Genomic DNA, 15,690 nt, shown 5'->3' with positions numbered 1-15,690 from the left:
TGATAACTTGGGCCCTTTCCCGACGTATCTGAAGTGACTGCCATTAGAGCTGCTGTAGCATGGATGTTACACTGCTTGTGCGCTGGTAGTCTCCAGTGGCGACTGCCCTTCGTTGAACTGCCTCAATCTTCTTGATATTCTCCTTCTTAGCTGGGCTCCACACACTGGAGGCATACTCAATCGTGGGTCGTACCAGTGTGGAATAGCACTGTGTCTTGATGTTAGTTGGACACCGGCTGATGTTTCTGCCGAGGAAGGCTAGGTTGGAATTGGCCTTCTTAGTGATTTTTCTCCACCGGCTTTTTTCTTACTTACAGTCTCCCGAACTTAAACATTATGGCTTTATCAATGACGTCATGGCTCTTTTGTATAAGTATGGCCTCCATCAGTACCTACTTATATACTTACAAGATGGCTACTTTCCCCGAAAATGCCTGTGGAAAAGATGTGTTAAAGCAGCTGTCACAAACGTACATCTGGAATCAAGACGTCAAAGGATGTACTCAGATCCTTCCTTTCATCTTTTCAACACAATAACCGCAAACTATCTGGGAAATTCCAAGCAATATCCACGAAAAAGAAATTTGTAAATTTATTGCCAAGCTGTGGACTCTTTCAGACTTTGTCCTCTCTGCAAAGGAAACTTCAGAAACATTTTTGAGCACATTTCTACAACCTGTTTGGGCACAACCGCCATCCGCGAAATTTGGTGAGACACAATGATCGAGGACTTTGACATTATATTAAATGCCGAACTTTTCGGTCTCAGTCCACAAGATCTATACCTTTTTCTGCTAGGTGCTAGATCATTCTCGAGCACCTTATCTTATTTTGAGGGGCCCAGTCTACATATCTTCAATTTCCTCAGGGATACAGCAGCATGGATTAACAGACATTGTATTCGTTAATAGTCTGCCTTATGTATCTGTGCTTTCTTTTTTTCTGATTTTAGAACAACATGACCTGTCTATATATGTCTATATATACATACTGTTAGCAACCTTGTTTTTATACCCCCCGCTTGAAAAGCGGGAGGGTATATAGTAATCGTTAATTCCGTCCGTCTGTACGTCTGTCCGTCCGTCCGTCTGTCCGTCCGTCCATCTGTTACGCTTTGGGGTACCCATCTCTTATCCGCAACTCCTCTCATACCACTGAATGAAATTTAATGAAACTTTCACAGAATCTTTATTACATATTGCCATTGTGCACCTCCTATTTTACTTTTTGATCTGACATATATTTTGGACTTTCCAGAGCAAAACATGGACACTGCCATTTTATTCATATGGGAGGCGGGGGGTATCATTTAGTGAGCTCATTGCTCACAGTACCTCTAGTTTTTAAAAGTATTACCATATTCAAATTTTTTTTAATTCTACCCTGTATATCGCTCCAGTCAGCAACCTTGTTCTTTTCTTTCTATTGTAATCGAATGTACATATTTATCCTCTTTTTTTCTCCTATTTTGATTTGTATTTTTAAGGTCTTCCGTCTTCACGGAAGACCTTCTAGTGATTCTACTGTTTCTTATTATTAAGGTCTTCCGTCTTCAGCGGAAGACCTTATTGTTTTTCTTCGGTTTCTTTTTCACTTTTATTATTATTTTTTTTTTCTTACGGATTTTGTGCACGCGATTTCTCGAAAACGGCTCAACAAAATCTTATGAAACTTTCAGGACGTATGGAACATCACTTGAACCTTATGCGTTTTTTTCCGTTTCGATGACGTCACTTCCGGTCTAGAGATATCGTCAATTTTCTGATTTTTAAGGGTCATTTTGTCCACAATTTTCCCGAAAAACGGCTCTAGATACAAACTTCAAACTTTGAGGCTAGGTAGAGCTATGTCTGGAGAGGTGCATCAGGTATATCAAATTTACCGGAAGTGACGCTCGTCGGCGCTCGCTATGGCCCGAAAATAGACCTATCACAAATTTCAAAATTTCTCACACCTTTTCTTTGATATCTTTTTACCTGAAAATATTTTGTGAAAACGTATAGAACAAAAGAAGTGCAGAATTTAAAGATCTTTCAAATGATATCTCGAAAAAAGGGCTGGCCCCTAAATTTAAGGGCCTAGAGGTGCCAACAGTTTTTTCTTTATATCTCAAAACGTATTGAGAATTTGTAATACGTCAAAGAAGCAAAGTTGTTCAAAATGACAAGCTTAATGTATTGAAGTCGTCAGAAAACGTCCAGCGTCGTCACTTCCGGCCAAACCGGAAGTAGTCGAAAAACGCGTATTTTTGCCGTTCTTGACAAGTTTTTTGGTAACAAATGTCTCTAGATGCAAAAAAATAATTTTTTCGTCCGTTGTCGTCACTTCCGGTCAAACCGGAAGTAGCAAAAAATTGCTTATTTTTGCATTAATTAACATAGCGTTAAAGGATTCAAACCATTTTTAGGCGTTATTTCTCATTTTTGTTAAAAATTAATGCTACTTCCGGTCAAACAGGACGGAAGACCTACTCGTTGCTTTGCAACGAGCTTTGCTCTAGTTATTATTAAGGTCTTCCGTCTTCACGGAAGACCTTATAGTTATTCTATTGTTTCTTATTATTATTCTTTTTTTTTAGACAAAATTTTGTGCAGGCGATTTCTCGTAAACTATTCGGTGGATTTCAATGAAAATTTCAGGAATTATAGGTCATTATATGAATTTTATATAAAATTCCGTTTGTTGGGAAATTCGCTACCAGTGCCAAGTTATCGGCAATTTCCTGATTTTAAAATGCAATTTTGTCTTCGAATGTTCTCGAAAACGGCTCAAGATATTAACTGGAGACTTGTTAGAGATGATAGCCCATGAGTTATAGATGTGCAATTTTGCCTTCGTTTGCGTCGTCAGTACTTCCGGTCGCTACAGGAAATGAATTCAAAATGTGCACATTTTCAACTTTTTTTGTTTTTCAATATTTTTCTTTGATATAATTAATGGTAATTAAGATCCTACTGGAAAGGCCAAATATATAATTTATTTAAGAATTGATCAATCCACACACTAGATATTCGCATTTAAAAATCTGAAGCGTGTCCAAGATGGCGGCGGTCTCCGTAAACTCCGCCATTAAGCAAGTCGGGTTCTAGAAGGTCAGCTGAGCGTTTAGATGAACGAAACTTCTACCAAAAAGATTTATGAAATGTAAAGGATTCTTTAGATTGCTACATCGCAATTACGTTGCATTGAGTATAGTTTTTATATGAGGTTTCCTCAAACTTCTATTGAAATTGCTTTTGTCTGCATCTCATAGTAGAATACAAGATGACTACAAGTGGAAATACGATGAATACAGTCTTTTGTTTTGCACCAGGGAAAACTTATCCTAAACCATGGTTATAAGTAATAGCTTTTCAAGAAACTTGCCTGACTTAATATTCACTATGTTTCTGAAGTATTACTTGACTTCTGTTTATTTTACCTCGCAGTCTTATGACATATTAAATGAATAGAAAAGACAAAAATAAGAAAAACATTTTTTTTTAAAAGATTGTTTATTAAAGGTAATATAAATATTCTTGTAATAAATGCAAGTTATTGAACATGAAGAGTATCAGATTCCTTGACCGTCGGAGGGCGAGTGAATTTTTTTTCAGTGAAACATTCCAGTCTTTTCATGAACATGTAACTCATCTCCACTTTGGGGGTAAACAGGATACAAAATTCGTGGAAAATCTCACCGAATTCACAGCTTTAGTTTTACTTGGCCGTAAACAATATTATATTTGTATAATGTGATAAATATACTTTCTTACGCTCGAAATTCCGGTTATAAGAACATACATTTCTAATTTTCATTGAAGCTATCAGATCCATTAAATAGATCAAACATTTTAAAGGAATAGCGTGAAGAACTACTTGTGACGTTTGGCACGAAATAATGTATCATGGCCGACTTCAGTAGTAGACAAATGGCGACAATAGTGCAGAAATATATAACATTGACATGCCTGTATATGGTTTTGCATGGAATAAAAAGTTGAATACATATCGAATAAAGGAAAGAAAACAGTATCATCTGTTCATCACTAATAGATTATCTATCCTAAAAATTACTGTTAAAACTCAAGTAACAAGTTCCAATGTGATCATCTTGAGCAAGTTTGGCGCGAAGATTTACTCGTGGCGTTTAACGCAAAATTATGAATAGTGACCGCCTTTCATTATTCTAAGACAGATGAATTGTTTCAGAAGTAATATACAAGTAGATTTAGAGATGTGGTCCCAATAGCGTAACAGTAAGCGCTTTGTATTTCCTTGCTGGCGACCCGGGTTCAATCTCCTTTGTTTCCATAAAAAGTTTTATCACTTTTTCAGCTCGATTTTGCGAGGGGGGGGGGGGGGTCAGAATCGGACGGAAGACCTCTCGTTGCTCGCAACGAGTTTCTTTTCTAGTTATTATTATTATTTTTTTCCCCAAAATTTTGTGCACGCGATTTCTCGAAAACTATTCAGTGGTTTTCAGTGAAACTTTCAGGAATTATTCGCCATTATATGTAGTTGTGGCATGACAAGGAAAATTTGGAATACTCACCTTTGGTTCCAAGTTATTGACACTTTTCTGATTTTAAAATGCAATTTTGTCCCCCCTTTTTTTCGAAAATGGTTTAAGATATTAACTGGAGACTTGTTAGAGATGAAAGATGATGACTTTAAAATGTGACGAATCACCTTTTCGTGTGTCGTCAGTACGTCCGGTCGCTAGCGGAAGCGAATTTAAAAAGTCCGTATTTTCTAACTTTTTTGTTTTTCAATACTTTTCATTTATTTTTGGAATGTTAATAGAAACCGTTCTTACAATGCTTACTATATAATTTGTTTGAACATTGATAAATCCAAACTCTAGATATTAACATTTAAAAATCTGAAGCGGGTCCAATATGGCTGCTGCCTATGTCAACTCCGACATTTCGCAATAGGGGTTTTCAGAGGCAGCCAAGCGTTTGCTTGAACGACGGTAAATAAGGATAAATGAAATGTAAAGGAATACGGGGATTGTCACGATGTAGTTACGTTGCAATTCTGTGTCAAACTAAGTTTGAATCCATGGTCGTATCAAACGTCTTCTATAATTGGTTTTGACTGGTTCTCATAGTAGAAAAAGAAAAGACTAAATGTGCAAATGAAATACATACCTACTATCATTTGTTTTGCGGAAAAACAGATCTTAAATCATAGATACAAATAATAGTTTTAAGAAACAATATCGATGTATATATTAAGTATTAAACGTATCCACTGTTTTCCTCATGCACACTTGAGTCATATTAAACTAATAGGAAAGACAAACATAAGAAAACTGTTTTTAGAAGAATTGAGTTTATATTAATATTCTTGTCTCAAAAAATAGATTTAAGTTATTGAACATAAATGGTATCTGATTTTTTGACAACCTTTTCATGAAACTTTAACTAATCAGGATAGTTCAGTATGGGGATAAACAGAAAATAAAAAAGGAGTTTCGTTGATTTAATGTTACTTATCTATTTACGTCATAGAATTTGTAAATGTGTTAAAAACAATTTCTTTACCTTGAAAGTTTAGTTATAAGAACGTTCTTTTTTATTTGCATTGAAGCTATCACACCTATTTAGTGGGACATTCCAAAGAAAAGGCGCGAAGATTTACTTGTGGCGTTTGACTCAAAATTACGAATAGTGACCGCCTTTCATTATTCTAAGACAGATGTACTGTTTCAGAAGTATATACAAGTAGATTTAGACCTGTGGTCCCAATAGCGTAATAGTAAGAGCTTTGGATTTTCATGCTGGCGACCCGGGTTCAATCCCCTTTGTTTCCATAAAAAGTTTTATCACTTTTTCAGCTCGATTTTAGGGGGGGGGGGATTAAGAATCGGACGGAAGACCTCTCGTTGCTCGCAACGAGTTTCTCATCTAGTTTTTTCTATTTTCCTTTTGTGATGTTTATATAATTTGATGTGTTCATATTCATGCAATCTCCTACGGGAGTAAATAAAGATAGAATGAACTGCCTCAATCTTCTTGATATTTTATTTCTTAGCTGGGCTCCACACACTGGAGGCATACTCAATAGTGGGTCGTATCAGTGTGGAATAGCACTGTGTCTTGATGTTAGTTGGACACCGGCTGATGTTTCTCCCGAGGAAGGCTAAGGTGAAATTGGCCTTCTTAGTGATTTTATCCATATGTGTATCCCAGCTAAGGTTCTTGTGGATTGTGAGACCAAAATACTTGGCAGAATCGACAGTGTTCAGAACTTGGCCGTGTACGGTATAATCGGCGCGAAGTGGGGATTTCCGATTTGTAAACCGCAGTACTTCACACTTATTCGGGTTGAACTGCATTAGCCATCTATCTTCCCACTCCTGAAGCTTATCTAAGTCGTTCTGTAAAATGGCTTGGTCTTCTGTTTTCCTTATCCTCCTATACAACAAGCAGTCATCGGCAAAAAGGCGGGTGGTAGATGACACTGTTGATAGCAAGTCATTTATGAAGATCACGAATAGTGTCATTGTTTACGTTTTGCAAAACCGGAAGTTACCGGTGAACTGTTTAATCTATAGACGTATAAAAAATTTCATCCTGCAATCCTATATTGGATATTTTACAATTATGGACTCTTTTGGTATGGAATATGGTTCGTTATTCACCAGAAAATTATCAATATTGATATTTTTCTGGTGAAGAACGAACCATGCATATTCAACACCAAAAGAGTCCATAATTGTGTTATTATATAGTCCGGATTTGAATAAATAAAATATTGAATGTTGCATGACGGCACCATTTTCATCAACGAACTTCCGTCGTTGAAAATCATAAAATAATGTCCAGATTACTGTTTGTAACTCTTGGTTTCCTTTTCGAGTTTCGCTATGTGTAAAACGTCCAAATGTTTAAAAATAATCCTGCGATAGATTTGTCTAACATTTTTTTTTGCTCAGATACGTAGCTGGCTGCGGCTGTTGCAACCATTGTTTACAACGTTGTTTGAGGTGTTGATTGTGACGTTGTTATTTTGACAAACGCAATAACGCGCTTCATGAATATGGAAGGGAATTACCGCCAAAAGTCTATGTATCTTGCTTTTATTCTTATTCTGCCTACTTCTTTATGCTTTGTTATTATTGTAATTATATGTCACTTTATTGTTTTCATACTCTTTTTTATTACATTTCACTTTGACTTTTATCTTTCTTCATTTTACCTTTCTTCTATGTTGCCTTATTCTTGTAAATTCATTTTACTTTCTTTTAAATTGATACAGTTTGACTTTCTTAATGATTATCTCTATTACATACGTGAATTCAATCACACAAAGAATGAAGCATATTCAATGAAGACGAATACAGTTGTCAAAATTTAGTGCCGCATTATAACACTAGGTGGCAGGGATGTTCGCTACGAGTGTTGGTAAAACTAGGTAAGCAAACCCGAGCCGGGGTTATTCGAGATTTTTCAATTTTCTGCCTTAATACATGTACTTTATCAATCGAACTTCTGAAGACCGGATCAGATCACTCGATCCAATGATGGAAACTCCATATTTATTTTCTCTGGGCACACAGGAATAACGGCCTTTTTTTTCATACATAACTTTATATACTTTACTGAATATGTTTATTGAAAGGCCGACCCACTTTTTGTAAGGGTAACGGTCAAATAAGGTTAATGTAGTATAGTAGGGAGAAAATTTAAATTTGATACTATAGAAGAAGTTAAATTTAACCCAAAACCCACCCGCCCCGAAATAGGATTTCATTGGCGTGGGAAGCAAAGTGAAAGTTGGGGGGGGGCATAGTGTAAGAAATATTTTTTAGACCTTCAAAAAAAAAAATCCTATTTCGGGGGGGGGGGGGTCGAACTATAGTGTCAATTTCACCACCACTTTCCCATTAAACCTATACTGCATCGTGTCCATGGAAAAAGGGGGGGGTGGCTAAACCTACACAGCAATGTTCATACTAAGTCTATCTTTGGAAGAAAAAGTGGGGGCTAAGCCCCCTCCCTCTCCCCGGTTCTGACGCCTATGTATTTTCAAGTTTGGACAATTTCCTTGTTTTTAATTTTTTTTTTTTGCTTGTCTAGTTGTTTTAAGCCGGGTAGCTTGAATTTTCTAAAACGATTCTACGTCACTGTTCTCTCGCCTGAAAAATATAACTCTATTAAAGTTATTTGTTGGATAATTGAATTCCAGTTTAATTGACATAAAATATTAAATATTTTGATACTAGTTACCCCTTATGAATTAAGTTGTTTTTCAGGCCCTTCCACTGAACTGAACTTTATTTCACGACAGATAGTAACTGCTCATGCGTGTGATTCTAGGGACGGGGCTTTGCAAAGGAGCGAGGAGTGTTATGGGTAGGCGAAGTCGGAACCAGGCTACACCCCAGGCATACTAGAAACTCCCCCGTCTTTTTTTCTGCTATAATATTTTATATTGAAATAGCACTTTTCAATAAAGAAAAGAAATATCTTTAGTACGCACCGTATTTTACATCAGCCAGGAGAGCTAAAAAAAATCTTAAAACTTGAAAATTATATTTGGTGGTGGTGGTGGTGGGGGGGGGGGGGGGGTCGTCAACTTTTTTCAATACCAAATTTTACTCATATGCTACTAAGTACATGACTTTTAATATTTAATATATAAATTGACTATTAGTACTGCAACAAAAAGTGTCAGGGACGGGGGCAACAAGCCTTTCGCTGAACTTTTCCAGTAGTAAAAAGTCTGTTACGTTTAGGAAAATGTTTCGTGGCCACCCTCCCTTCTACCGGTGAAACGTACCCCACTTATAGCCATTGAGCAGTGTGGGATCTTTTTTCGTGCCAGCACCTACTGCGATACGGGACCTCGGATAATACGGTCTAGATCTCATCCGAAGGACCGAACTCCACGTCCCATAGTGGTATTGATCGACTCCTTGCTACTGTGTTTGGTGACTCTAGAGCAGACGCCGCAACCACAGTGCCAGGCGACTGCGTCCGGAGGGGGGGGGGGGGGGGGAGAGAAAAAGGAAGTCATTATCCATTTGTACTCGTGAAGATTATCTATGTTTAACTAAATGGTTAAAATGATTTAATAATCAACCACTGTTAAAATGATATTATTTAAACATTTATTCATAAAGGACGTATAAGTTTTCTTCAAAAACTGAAAACTTTAATATACAAACATTGTTTTACGATTAAAAAAAACTATTCAGGGGAGGTGTTGCTATGAAGGGGGATGAATTGCTTTGTACGGCGAGATTTCCCACGGAAGACTAGCTATGTATTGAAACTTCCCCGGGGGAAGTCTCACTGTATAGTCTTCCGAAGCACCACTATGTAGTCAGTCTTCCAGGAGAAATCTTATAACAAACATCATTTGAAAATTTTAGTTCGATTGATAAAGTATTAAGGCAGAAAATTGAAAAATCTCGAATAACCCCGGCTCGGGTTTGCTTACCTAGTTTTACCAACACTCGTAGCGAGCACCCCTGCCACCTAGCGTTATAATGCGGCACTAAATTTTGACAACTGTATTCGTCTTCATTGAATATGCTTCATTCTTTGTGTGATTGAATTCACGTATGTAATAGAGATAATCATTTAAGAAACTGTATCAATTTAAAAGAAAGTAAAATGAATTTACAAGAATAAAGCAACATAGAAGTAAGGGCAAAATGAAGAAGGATAAAAGTCAAAGTGAAATGTAATAAGACATCCCAAAATATGAATTCAATGCTTAAGGTTAAGATTTAATATTAACATTTGCATTATATCTTTCTTAGATGATGATCCGCACCTGTCAACTCGACGTGATACGACCCTTCGGATCAAGTTACTGTTATGATAATATATATTTAAATTACTGATTGACCCAGAATATATATGTATTCAGATTCATATAATATATATTTATACATTGTAAAAATAATAAAATCATTGAAATAATTTTTTTATTGACCTCTAAAGATTATAAAACAATATTTTCGTGGTTAAAATCCAGCAGGAAAAGAAGAAGGAAATTTTAAAGGGATAATTAATGGAATTTAAACAGATGTTTTACTAAAAGAATTTAGTACTGAATTGAAAAAAAAGTCTTTTGATCTATCAATCAGCAGCAACACATAACAAAAATCCATATCACTCCAGCACCGCAGTTGCCATATTTTCATCCCCATTTCCGGACTTCCTGGTATTTTCATCACCATTTCCGGTTTCCATTTTCCTTGAAGTACATGAACTTGGTGGTTTCTTTTCCGGGTTTTCGGGCTCTAGTGTGGCTTTAGCGGGCTCCCCGGAGTAAAATGTCCCTTCTCCTTCCTCGTCCTTCACACCCCCACCCCCTGTCGACTTAGAGAGTGTTTCTATCATCTTAGTAATTACATCCTCCATCGTCTGATGTTTCTCTGAACTGGATTTTTTGTCTTTATTCTCTATGATTTTCTGAAGTACTACGGACGGTAATTTGTTATTCTCTAATCCCCCGTTTTCTTCATTATCATTATTGGCGGCAGTCTGTATAAAAGAATTGATTTCCGGTTTCTCGGAATCATCTTGTTGCTGCTTATGACATATTTCGGCCTTTTCTGTTTTTTCTACATGGGGTTCTAATATATCTGATTCTGTGCCACCATTTTTCTCGGCTCTGTTCTTTCTTCGTTTACGATTTCTCCTCTTCTTTTTTGAACCCTCCCCAAATCCCCCCTTTCCATCCTCAGCCTTCCTCTGATGATCGTCTGCTTTGTTTTTATTTCTTCCCTTGGATGCTTCTCCTTCCTCATGTAGTTTCTCTTGTATCTGGTCCTCCCTTATTAGATCGAGTTCGGTCTGTTCATCTTTTACCTGTAAATCTTGCATTCGTTGCAATTTGGCGTCCTTCCTCCTCTGTTTTCTCGATTTCTTTATATTTTCAATCTGGAAAATTTTTGTTACAAGTTATAAACTAGAGACTGCTCCAATGTCTAATGTTTATGTTTGTGTGTGTGTGTTTGTAAAAAAAAGAGAGAGAGAGAGAGAGAGGGAGCTTCAAACCTCAGTCTTGAGATTCTCGTTTTCCTTTCGTTGTTGGTGAATTTCTTCTAATGCTTGCTGTAATTTTTCACCCAGTCTTTTTTCTCTCTCTGAAATATTTTTTTATACAAGGTGTACTTACTAGTATTTTAACGACAAATTCCAAATGTACATACAGGCACGTATAGTATCAATGAGGGTCTGTCTGAATTTTTATTGAAATATACATTTACTGCATGATAGCGCGCTTAATCGAAATAGACCTCCGTGACAAGTCTGTGTGATTTACACACCAATATTTACATTTGCTGATGTCTTTCCTTATATATAACAATGATAATAAAATTGAAATTCAATTTTCAATGACATGCATTTCGTCACGTGATCAGACTTTCTTGCGTATGGAAAGCAAATTGCACGAGCAATTTGGAAAGTTCCGACTGTGACGTCACATAACGTCATAAATACGTTGTTGCATTTCAAAATTAAAGTCTATATAAATAATGCCTATATATTTTTTTTATCCTGCAACTACCCCTTACATTGACCTAATAAAGGTAACCTAATAAACCAAAGCTTTATCCGGTCACTGCCGTAATAAAGCCTCGTGCATTTATTCCGACGTTCTAAAAGCATTGTGACGTCATGTATATTATTGCAAAGTTTACGCCATAGTTTCAACTGCAGGAATGTGCCTAAATCTGTCGGAAATAGCTTGTTTTGGACATTCAAATGTTAAAATTTTGTTGCAGGATATACAAAATACACGATAACTGTCTTGAAATATAAGCGATATTTGGGCTCGGGTCGAAAACGTAAGAGGGCTCGGCAAGCCTCGTCCTCTATCACGTTTTCTTACCCTCGCCCAAATATCGCTTATATTTCAAGACAGTAACCATGTATTTTATATATTACATACTTAGTAATAAATACAGGATTTTTGCATATGCGATATGGCTGACGTCACAATAGCCATATCAGCCCTGCAGGGCTGATATGGATTTGCGGGGCTGATATAGGTTATCAGCCCTGCAGGGCTGATACGGATCAATATCACATCCCTAGTAAATTAACTTAAAAAAACAGTACTTGTGATCATACACATATTTTGGGGTTTACATAATTCTCTTAGTTTTAATTTTTTTAATTTCATGATAATCTAACTGATAATTAAATAATAGATTATTTTAAATTACGGATTGGGGACATTTGAAATAGAAGTACATGCAGAAACAAGCCGAAACTGTATGAGACAATAGACTATGTACATTTTAAGAAGTCTGTGCATGATTATTTACTTATTTTCTTCTAAGTTATTATTAATGTGTTCTGTATTTTATTACTAAGTATGTAATAAATATAATAAAACATACCCTTTTCCACATCACATCCTGTATCAGCCCGAGACACCAATATCAGCCCGAGGGCTTATATTAGTCGAGGGCTCGAGGATGTGATGGTGTGAGGGTGATAGTCGAGGGTGTGATGTGGAAAAGGGTATGTATTATTCTCTATGTAACATGAATAAAAACCTAAAATATGAATATAAGAAATAAAATATCATTTTTAGAGTTTCATTAGGATATGACATGAAGTCGGTACGTGATCAAATTTACTATAACGCCCTTCGGGCATTATAGAATTTGATCACGTGACCGACTTCATGTCTTACGGCGTTATATTGTAAATTTGATCACGTACCGACTTCATGACATACCCCAATGAAACTCTAAAAATGATATTTTTTTCTTAAATAACTCACATAAAACTTTAAAATATTCCTTAAATAAAGAATATACATGTACATGTAAATCTGAATCAATTATAGGCTTTTTTGATTCACATCATAATGGTTCTAGTGCCGTTCCAAGAAGTTCGAAAGGGCATACTTGAACAGCTAAAAATGATGCGATTTGTCATTTTCAGAATCGGGCACTAATCTAATCCTATTCTTTGCAATAAATACATGTACATGCATTTTGTTGAGGGCATAGAGTTAAATACCGATATTCTATTACGACAAAATTTGCTCCCCTCCTTTAAATGTTCGTCTTCTCAGGAGTGTAGGGTTCAGATGAAAATTACAGCTTTCATTGTCAAAGAAAATTTTAGATGAAAAGTTTAACTAAAAGGGTTTTACCTAGACTTCTATGTAGGTCTACGTAGCTACGGAACCTATCGTCCAATACCCCACACCACTGCTTGGCGTAGTAATCGTGAACTGCGCGCGCACGAGATTCCACTTCAGATAAAATCATATACCTATTGCAAAATGGAAAAAGAAATCCTTTAAAAAGTCTTAAGAAAAAATTTTTATCTTTAAATATATACAATCTTGCTCTGATGCAAAATACACATTAAACATGTATTTAACTTTGATGTCCGCACATCGAAAACTCAAATAATAACAAAGGAGAAATAGACCATGACAAAATTCTTTTTGGGGACCCAAACTTGGGTCAACAAAATAATATCAATATTGTTAAAGCCGTACATAAGTATATTGAAAATTCGAAAAGATTTTTTGAACAGCAAGCGTAACCATTCTGTATCCTTTACATCCCCTTCCCTCTTTCATCTTTCCTTGCACTCCTATTCCCTTCCGTTCTTATCTCTCTGCACCCTTTTCTTCTTTTTTGCATTCTAGATTTGTTTGCTGTTCATCACGTGTATATAAATTTGTTTTTTCTTTGTTTGTGTTGGAGAGGACATTCTAAGTTGGAATAACTTGTGTCTGATCCCATTGATTATGTTTCAATAAAATATGTTTAAATCAACTCAGATTGTATTAGGAATGCAGGACTATTCCAAGGACTATTGCATATGAAGTCAATACAAAATTGTAAATGCAGGCACTGACATGCATAAGAGACTCTAAATGTATCGTGTAATAACTTTGTTGGTCTCGTATAAATTAAGGTCAAGATCTAGTAAATGACTTAGACTAATTTTTTGGTGCTAATGACGTCATAATCAAATTCGACTTTCTTCTTCCGGTACTTAACGGTTTTAGCAGAATTAAGTAGAATTAGGGTATTTTTATGGCATTCAATCTGAAATCATATAAAGAGTATTTCTGGATGCCTGTATTATATTTGATATCATTTTAAAGAAGAGGCCATGAACATATATACAAATTACCGTTTTCTGAGATACTGTAGGCAATCTGAATGTATTTTCTTTGTCGAATATGAAAAAAACTCCCATATTCATGGCTGGTTTTCTTAATTTTTCATCGAAGATGACAGTTTAAAATATAGTTTTTCATCTTGTTTACCTACAAATTATGTCTCGCAACACCTTATTTGACCAAGCTAAAGCTGTAAAGCATCATTAAAGAATTTACTTCTCAAATTTGATAAATCTATATATATTATCATAACAGTAACTTGATCCGAAGGGTCGTATCACGTCGAGTTGACAGGCGCGGATCATCAGATCTAACGAGACGCGAAGCGTCGAGTTTGATCTGATGATCTGCGCCTGTCAACGAGACGTGATACGGCTCTTCGGATCAAGTTACCGTTATAATGATAAATTTATTATATAACCCCTCATAACTAGCAAAATATAGCAAAAGAAAACTTCCGAAATCAATTGCATGACATTTATCCATAAAACAAAGCATAATAAAAGGGACTTTTTAACGCGCAAGAAAAATAACGTCATGTTTCTGCGTACTACGTCATCAGTTTCAGAGAGTGGTGATATGGATTCAGAAAACAACATGGTGGTGATCCGGAAAATCAGATCACGACGTCACGTGATAGCGTAAATTCAACAGTAAAATTGGGTGATACACATTAGGTATATAATAAATAGGCATCTTTCATTTACTAGATCTTGACCTTAAGGAATAAAAGGTTGAATATTGAGGTTCCGAATCAGAGGACAATCCGATAAACACACAATTAAAGATTATGACAAAGAACATGGGCAAATAAGCATGCAAACTGCATATTCTTGTTGCAGATAAAACAGTGAAAAAGTATTTCTTTCAAAGGATTTAAACTTTGGAGGTTGATTTACTCCTCATCTCTTTTTTTAATGTAAGAATTTCAGAGAGGAAAAACTCAAAAATATGTAACTTTTTTTTACACCTTATGCCGCCATTTTTTTTCTATGTAAAAATTATTTCAGGTCAAGAGATTTGGGGAGAAAATATATTTTATGTCTCATTAAAAAATACAGCGGTAGTTTGACACTTATCAATGAAAAATACAGTAATCCCTCGCAAAAACGAGGAATTATTTATGGTTTCACTGTAAATTGGTTTTCAAAATACATTCATGTACCTGAAATTTGGTAGTTTTACATTAACCCAGGGGTACATGGGGTGGGCATTTTTCACGGTGACTCCACATTCCTTGTCTTCTTTTCTTCCTTTCTTTTGTCTTTTCCTCTGTTTTTGATGGTGCCGTTTTTTACTATGGCTAGAAGTCTGAACTCTTTTCAGATCGTTTGAGGCCTCTTCGTGTGTCATCAGCCGACCGTCTTCTTCACTAGCTGTTAAAGAGATGAACTGCGTTAATTTTTTATAATTTTAATTTAACTTGTATCAAGCAACTTCATTGGCTGAAGCATTCAGAGGAACATATAGTATTTTGTATAACATAACTTGCCTACGTCACAATGACTTACGTCAAAAACGTATTACTCCGCTTGACGTTACTTTTAAAATATGCTATATTTGAAGCTTTTTCCA

General features: G+C 35.9%; 1 protein-coding gene across 1 annotated transcript; it reads right to left on the bottom strand.

Annotated features, from left to right (window-relative positions):
- Positions 1–9,928: 9,928 nt before the first annotated feature.
- On the bottom strand, positions 9,929–15,485 carry LOC134241874 (uncharacterized). Its single transcript, XM_062723896.1, has 4 exons — positions 15,281–15,485; positions 13,126–13,247; positions 11,007–11,095; positions 9,929–10,889 (listed from the first exon to the last, which is right to left on the bottom strand). The coding sequence occupies exons 1-4, from the start codon at positions 15,466–15,468 to the stop codon at positions 10,116–10,118; spliced, it is 1,173 nt and encodes a 390-aa protein (XP_062579880.1). The 5' UTR covers positions 15,469–15,485; the 3' UTR covers positions 9,929–10,115.
- Positions 15,486–15,690: the final 205 nt, after the last annotated feature.

Source organism: Saccostrea cucullata, unplaced genomic scaffold (genome assembly GCF_032062105.1).
Source record: "Saccostrea cucullata isolate Sc308-1 unplaced genomic scaffold, CSIRO_AGI_Scuc_v1 ctg14169, whole genome shotgun sequence".
NCBI lineage: Eukaryota > Metazoa > Mollusca > Bivalvia > Ostreida > Ostreidae > Saccostrea > Saccostrea cuccullata.
The sequence above is the reverse complement of the archived record's forward strand: the minus strand, read 5'-3'. Positions and strand labels throughout refer to the sequence as shown.

What these genes read in the sequence shown, in the direction of transcription:
- LOC134241874 (XM_062723896.1), bottom strand. Translation starts at nt 15,468, where the DNA reads ATGACACACGAAGAGGCCTCAAACGATCTGAAAAGAGTTCAGACTTCT. An exon ending in GTAAAACTACCAAATTTCAG is followed by an intron (nt 13,248 to 15,280) that starts GTACATGAATGT and finishes ATTTTGCAATAG; the next exon opens with GTATATGATTTTATCTGAAG. An exon ending in ACGAGAATCTCAAGACTGAG is followed by an intron (nt 10,890 to 11,006) that starts GTTTGAAGCTCC and finishes AAAATTTTCCAG; the next exon opens with ATTGAAAATATAAAGAAATC.